Source organism: Mytilus galloprovincialis, chromosome 3, assembly GCF_965363235.1.
Source record: "Mytilus galloprovincialis chromosome 3, xbMytGall1.hap1.1, whole genome shotgun sequence".
NCBI classification, from domain to species: domain Eukaryota; kingdom Metazoa; phylum Mollusca; class Bivalvia; order Mytilida; family Mytilidae; genus Mytilus; species Mytilus galloprovincialis.
The window spans coordinates 10,576,626-10,584,993 of NC_134840.1; the positions used below are offsets into that span (position 1 = coordinate 10,576,626).

The 8,368-nt window shown below is 32.3% G+C and overlaps 1 protein-coding gene across 1 annotated transcript; it reads right to left on the bottom strand.

Moving 5' to 3' along the window:
• Positions 1 to 5,487: 5,487 nt before the first annotated feature.
• LOC143069865 (UNC93-like protein) lies at positions 5,488 to 7,289 on the bottom strand. Its single transcript, XM_076244669.1, has 2 exons — positions 6,397 to 7,289; positions 5,488 to 5,498 (listed from the first exon to the last, which is right to left on the bottom strand). Exons 1-2 carry the CDS (start codon positions 7,091 to 7,093, stop codon positions 5,488 to 5,490), a joined length of 708 nt encoding a protein of 235 aa, XP_076100784.1. The 5' UTR covers positions 7,094 to 7,289.
• Positions 7,290 to 8,368: the final 1,079 nt, after the last annotated feature.

Here is an 8,368-nt window from a genome sequence, read left to right on the forward strand (position 1 = left end):
AAACTGGTATATAGGTTAGATTTTATCGACATGGAAGTACCAATAATCAAATGAACAATTGAAATGTCGGGAGAAAACTCTTAAGTGAATATCCTCCCCCACCCCCACCCCCACCCCCCAAAAAAAAATATATCGTGTTCAAAGTTAATGACTCAACCGACTGCTTATCACGAAGACGACGTAAATAACTATATATATAAAATATGAAAGTCAAAGCCTTTTTGGAAAAACAATTGTTTAAAAATTGTGTCCACGATTGAAATTGAAGAGAGTCCTCTGCTTTACATGTGGCATTTATGTATATAAAAAAAGCTGTGGTATGACTGCCAATGAGACAAAAGATCAAAATGACACAGAAATTAACAACCATATTTGAATGCACGGCCATCAACAATGAGCAAAGCCAATAGAAATATAAAAAAGAAGATTTGGTATGCTTGGCAATGAGACAACTCTCCACAAGAGACCAAATGACACAGTAATTAACAGCTATGTTTATTTTGTTCTCCCTATTCATGTTCTGTGTTTTGCATCAGCTTCATTTTGATAATATTTATCTTATTGTTCATGTAATAGCTATATTGTAGTGGTTCTGTTCTTTATTTATACTTGAGTAGTAACATTCTATCAAGTATAAATGAATTGCAGCACTCCTTCTAAAGTTTCTTCCCCCCCTTCTAGTACTTAAAAGTACATTGATCTTAAATTATCTAATCTGTTATATCAATATACAGCGGTATACTACTATTGCCTTTATTGAGCCATGTCGGATCTAAAAAAAATTTCAAATCAGCTCCCTCAGTTTAAGTTACATAACTTTATCTGCTAATTATTTTTCTCTTCCGCTTTTCGTATATTTGATCAAACATTCAGAACATTTTAACCACATGAATTATCCAGTATTCCGTCTAGCGATGTTCTTCAAGAATGATATAGATTTTCTCGTACTACAGAGTAATTCAAATCATAGAATAAAATCAATAAAATATACAGTTGAAACAGACGTATTATGTTCCTGTCAGCTGTAGCAGAAATCATAACACACTGTCATTCTAACGCTAATATGTTTGCGAAATTGTATTCCTTGAAATCTACATAGTATAGCTTATATAAGTTCTTTACATATTATTATATTCCTGATTTATAATACTTTAATAAAACATTGATATTTTGTTGAGATCAGTTTGTTTTTCATGAGGCATAAATGTATACAAAAGATATAATTAAACAATCATGACACATTAATGTTGGATTATAATCTCAAAGCAACTCTGAAATTAATTCTTTTTTATAATTAAGATATTCTTTTACATATGTAAAGATGACAAAAGAAGTCAAAGATAATATAGCCAGAATCCTTTTTCTTTTAAACTAGCCGTTGATGGCAAACAAATGAAAAAGTTTCTTAATGAAACTAGGGACAAATTATATCGTAGACTATGATAACATTAACATTTTATTGATCCAGATGCCCATTTCGACAAGTAACGTCTCTTCAGTGATGCTCTAGGCCAAAATATTTGAAGGTCCAAAAGCTAATAGTACAAATAACCGTTAATGACCTGATAAAACCAAAACAGGGTTAAAGTAAATTCAGTTTTTTTTTAAATATGTGCCATCGATATTTGAAATAAAATGTTTGTTGTCTTTCCAAGTCCATATTTTATATGGCGTTTTCAGTTTACTTTCGACTTCTGAGTTTGATTGTTCTTCTGATATCTTTCGCTTCTCTTTTACAATTAAACCAGAAAATAAATTTTGACAAATTAAAAAGGCACATCATGGGGTTATAAAAACGTTATAAAAACACAATCCAAAGAAAAATCAAGAAAAAGACGAATGAAAATACACAAAAAACGAACACTAAAGATTGAGCAACCTAAAACAAGATTTATGTAAAACTTGTTAGTCATATAACGAACTTACTTATATATATCTGTGATGTCACTCATTTATAGTTTAATAGGACGCATGTAGTTGCAATTGACATTATTGGAATCATTCAATGGGTGTCATGGTCTTTATATCAGTAGTTGGAGTTTAAACAAAGAGGATAGCTCCATTTAATCGGTCTTTTATGTCCCCTGTAGGAGTGGGCCTAATTCGAACAAGGGTGAGGCGCAAATGAATACAATCTTTTTCCACAGGAATACAGATTGTCTTTTAAAAACTACTGAATAATAACAATTATTCCATATTGATAAAACTGTAGTAGGTTTTTCTATATGAATGGGATTTTGAATAAATAAGCATATTCACCTGCGGAAAAAGTATACTCACCGCAAAAAAACGCCGAGCGTTTTTTACGTGTATAATTTTGGTAAAAGAACGTTTGATTTACAATTGGTTTTGGTATTTAATATCTATTACATACATTTCTCTCGGAATATAGAATAAAATAATTAATGTCTTTTGTTTCGGTACATATTATACAATTACTGTCTTTTGATGAGGTAAATATGCGGTTTTATTGACTTTTGAAAAATGATATTCACTAAGGCCGACGGCCGAAGTGAATATCAGTTTTTCAAAAGTCAATTAAACCCCATATTTACCGAAACAAAAGACAGTAATTGTTTTATTCCATATTCCGAGAGAAGAACATGTATTTAATGAATAACCTATACCAAAACAAATTTTACATGAAACATTTAACCGTAACGTTGCATGTAAAAGCGCGTGACGTTTAGCGCGGTGAATAACACTTTCTCAGGTGAATATGCTTTTTTATTCAAAATCCAATTCATATAGAGAAACCTACTAATATAATACCAATATGGAATAATTGGTTTAATTGACTTTTGAAAAACTGATATTCACTTCGGCCGTTGGCTTTAGTGAATATCAGTTTTTCGAAAGTCAATAAAACCACATATTTACCTCACCAAAAGACAGTAATCGTATAATTTTTAAATTTTCGAATTACTCCTATCATTCTAACCCTGGAATATACCTGAATTTAATGAAACCTTTGGGAATTTTGATTCTTCAATGATCTTCAACTTCGTGCTTTAATAGGCTTTATAAAAATAATTGAGATGACCGTCATTGATGAGTTTTATGTAGACGAAACACGCGTCCCAACATCCACCACAATCAAAACTGGTATTTATGATGATTTTAATTTTTTTATTACTTTTTTTTTTTACTTTTTTTTTTTTTTTTTTAAATATTTTGTGTTTCTTCCTGAAGCATCACAGTGACTGTTTTTGTTGTATTCTATTTTACTTATTTTTTGTTTGAAGAGGGTTGGACTTATCTTCCGATCTGCCATTAAGTGGAAAATGAAATTGTTGGAGGAAAAATGTGCATGTTGAGATGGACTAAGATTGCATATAATCATTCGAATACAAAAGTTTTGTTTCCATATATTGATTCAATTGAATCAATATGTGCGTGATTGCCTGTGTTTGGAAAACATCCTTACTGGTTATATCCTTGCAGGTTTCCGGTTTGTTTGTCCTGTTGAGGAAGTTTCTGTGTTATTAGACAGCTTACAATTCCAACTTGTTGTACATTCGTTTTTTATTTATTTGCCCTGAATTTACGAGAATAATCGATAAACACGTTTGGGTTTTTTTCTGACTCACTCAGGTTTAAATTGCTCATGTGATTAGTAGACCTTACTCGTTCTGATAACGACTCTTCAACTCGAACCTGGAATATCTGATATTCATGCATAGCCTGTTGAAAATCCCGGTTTTTATATGTTTTGTCGTTCATGCGTTTCTCTGGCGTTTTTTCTTTGGTATAAATGTAAAAAGTGATTTTGGGAGTTTTGAACATCAGTTAACAACTATTGACTTATTACCTTATAATCGTCATGTAACAGGGGAAGATATCCAAGTTGAAAGCACAAGTTAAGATAGAGACAAAAACGGTTCGATTTGTTTATTAAGTGATATTTTAATGTTGAAAATAAACTTATCATAGATACGTGGACTAAATTTTGTTTATACGCCATACGCGCATTTCGTCTACAAAAGACTCATCAGTGACGCTCGAATCCAAAAAAGTTAAAAAGGCCAAATAAAGTACGAAGTTGAAGAGCATTGAGAACCAAAATTCCTAAAAGTTTTGCCAAATACAGCTAAGGTAATATATGCCTGTGGTAAAAAAGCCTTAGTATTTCGAAAATTTCAAAATTTTGTAAACAGTTAATTTATAAATATAACTATATCAATGACAATTCGTGTCAGTAAAAATGTGCGGACTACTGGGCTTGTGATACCCTCGGGGAAATAAATCTCCACCAGCAGTGGCATCGGGATGATCATTTGATATTTTCAAAATAGAGGGTGTACGAATTTTGTATTCTATCATTGTTAAGGAAATAAGTTATTGGTGTGGCTCATAAGCATCATATGATCTGGAACTCAGATTTTAAAATATTAAAACCGGTTTTTTTTACCATTTAATAAACAAACAAGACAGCACTTTCCTTCCATTTAACGAGCTGTCAGTAATACAAAAATAGTGTTAACTTGATCAGACATTTTCTGTTGCTCTACTCCAGATTATTTTAGCTTTTGAGCAGCATTGATTTATACAAACGTAATTCTTGACTGTATATGACAATTTCCTACAGTCAGGAAACCGTTATCTAGTTTACATGTGGTTCAGCTAGGTTTTCCTGTAGCCAACCAACAAACATAAGGGCTAAACATTAAATTTAGTTTAACCGTCAAAAAGTTAGAATGATGGTAACAAAAACATAGTCATTTCTGTTATACGGAAATCTCTATATGATAATACTATTTAGATCAACTGCATACAAATTATCTAAACTTTGATGAAATTTACACAATGAAAATCTAAAAAAAATATAGAAAATAATCTGACTTTTTTTAAATAGTTAAGATAATTTCAGATGATGAAAGCAGTTAAGACAAAATGGCATTCACGAGCAATGGATCGTGGTCAGACAAAACTACAAATTCAATCGACTCTGAAAGTCATATTAATGTATAAGTGACAAGTATTTCATTGGCCGGCAGATGAGATATTATTTTCAACACAATTAAATGAGAGGGGGACCACTTGCCTAATACAACGCAGTACACTTTCATCATGCAAGTTTATCGGTTGAATAAAATTATCTTTCGGTTATAAAAACAACGCATTCAAATTTCTAAAACACCTGTATTAATCGGGTCCGTTGAAACTTCAAAAACACCTATAGTGTTAATCGGGTCCGTTTAATTCTAAAATCAAAAATACGTGAACCCGACAGTTACAAATAAAACACATGTAGTATAGACTTTATTGATATTTGTTCCAATCCAGATAGACTATGAAATTAAACAATATTTTGTTTGGACGAAACGCGCGTCTGGCGTATTACATTTTAAACCTGGCACCTTTTGTTAGCTATAAGAAAGTAAGTAAGTAAGTAGATTATTCATTATAGTGACTTGTGTAGTTACAGTAGTGTGTCAATTAACATAGTTTAACATAATATATACATATACTATCGACCCAATAGGTCTATAAGTCACCTAAATAATAAATATTAAAATTCATATTTATAATTCGTGTGTTTCTCAGTCCTATATGTTCTCTAATTTATTTGTATTGTAGTCCTATCATGCAATATTGTCATTTTAATGTTATATTTAACATAACCATAAAAGCGGGAGGTCTGGCATGCCAAAAAACCAGGCTCAACCCTGCTATTTTATTTTTATTATTAAAATGTCCGGTACCAAGTCAGGAAAATGGCCATTGTTATATTATAGTTCGTTTCTGTGTGTGTTACATTTCAATGTTGTGTTTCTAACCCGGATTTGTGTTTTTTTTTTTCTCTCGATCGATTTATGAATTTTGAACTGCGGTATACTACTTTTGCCTTTATTTAGTGACGTTACAAACCTGTTGAAACCACATTGGGCCGAGTTTAAACCATGTAAAGTGCATTTAACTTTCAAAAGAGACATCGTAAACACTTTAATCAAAGCACTTTATGACATTAACGAATCTTGTTTCATCAGCTTTACAAATTTCGAATTGTTTGCTTTCTTACTTTTTCCTTCCTCAGCTCACTACTGATGACCTTTTTTTTTTAAACACTTGACCCAGAAGGTAGTTAGTTGTCAAAGAAACTGTTTTATCTGGCGATGTTGGACTAATTAGCGGTAAGAATTAGTTGTACTGTATCAGGCTCTGTTGTTTAAAGCAAGTTCGTTTATTTTGGGTATGATTGGTCCATACATATAATTTAATAACTGTTTGTTTGTCTTTTTCTTTTTAGCCATGGTTTTGTCAGTTTAATTTTTATCTATGAGTTCTAATGTCCCTCTGGTATCTTACGCCAAACTTTTAAAGATTTATTCATACGTATTTCCATACTAGAAATAAAAGAAAAAGGAATGTGAAAAAAAATGAAAATATACTTACCAGTTTGCTGATCATATTCTGATATGATACACGGATAAAGAACTCCACATGGTTTAGTGACGTCAGAATAGTTTGAATCTGCCATCTGACCGTAATCTAGGTCTATGGTAGCCGGTACCTCAAAATATTGAAATATTAACGACGACAATAGGTTCCCCCAAATATGTGTCGTCTGAAAACAAGCTAAAAATATGCCATGAAATCTAAACACTTGTTTATCTAAACCGTTACGTGTTATTTTCGAGGAATCAAAAGCTAATTTTAAAACATAAGAAACCTCAGCCGTCCATAGTATTCCTTGTCCGCAACCACAGAATACTGCAGAGGGAATAAGTGTATAAAACTTTGGATAAATATTAGCACCGGTCCAAATGAGAAAACTACACATACCACAAACAATAGCCCATTTAGCAGATACTTTGTTAATCATGCTAGGAGCCCACAAGCAGGTCAAGAACATCGTCCCGTGTAAACATGCCATTGATATAATGCCTAGATGATCCTTTGTATTAATGGAAGACTGTAAGTTTTGGATTGCTCTAAATGCTGAAAATAGCATTATAAAACTAATACATAAAAACACTAAATTCTTTCTAAATGTGAAGACCACTACAGATGGCACGTTACTACTTAGCTCTGACACAGGGGTTTCAGTTTCTCGTTGTAATTCGTTCACATTGTTACCATGCATGTTCATGGGTGTACCGGAAGTAAGAATTTCATTCGCTTTTTCGTCGTGTTTTGCTTCGTCTGAGACGCATACCGAAAGTGGTTCGCATATCGATGTTCTCTTGGCAATAACTGTTTTAAGTTCACTGATATGTTCTTTTGAATGTCTGGGTGCTACATCAATATTTACCTTGGGAATATGGTTTCCTATGATAGGTTCCTTATCTTGTTGTAGAGTCAACGAATTTTCATCAGTTTTCAGTGCATTTAAGTAACTTTCTTTGCGATTTCTTCTGTTTGTTACTAATCCCTCAATAAAATCCGTCTGCTCTTCGGGGTCACTTGTACTTTTTCGAACAGCATATCTGTAACTCTCTGTTCTTTGTCGGCCATATTGACCTAAGTATGCTAGTTCAGTCGTCTGTGTTGCATATGTATAACTAGGCCGCCTTGGCCTAAATAATCCAAAACCTTTGCCGAGCCCACTTATATCAAATGGCGATAAAGTCGACATTTTACGTTATTGAATCCTCAAAACTATTTCTACCGACATTTAGTTTGACACGCAATCACAAATCACAGAAAAGGCAATTGCATTTTATGAATATCATGTATACCGAACATACATATGAGTAGCAAATGATGTTTTTACACAGCAATTACTTGTAATTTTAAGAATGAATCATTCTGCAGACGAATACAACAGCAATCCTCCATTACTCCCAATAGAGTCATCTCCATGTGAAATTTTAAATGACAGCCGATATCGACATTGAAAAGGATTAGCATAGAAGAGACAATCATACTATGTTTAACATCAATGATTTTAAATATGGTCTGTTATAATGTTGTTAGAATGGCTGATGTTAATCGTTCAACAGAAATATCAATAACCTCACTCTACAAGATGTCAATACTTTACTGTAGCTTCAGACAGTATTCCAGATATGCTCGTTTTTTTATTTCATTATCTATTTGATGCCGTAAACACGCTCATTAAATAATCCTTCTATATTTTATATTGTCTTCGGGAGCTTTAGCTTCTACATAAAATCTATGTTTCAACCAGATAAACATACAAACTTCAACAGCAAACACATTAAATCAATCTGTAAAGCATTTCTTAATAAATGCAATGAACACGAAACATTAATGCTTATTTTCAAAACGGTTCTTGAAAAAAATGTCCCTTACACAACTATATTCCTGAAATCCTAAAAATGAATTAAATAAATGGCATTTTTATACAGTCTTTACAATAAATGGATGTCTGATTGACACACATAGTCACCTTAATAGTCTG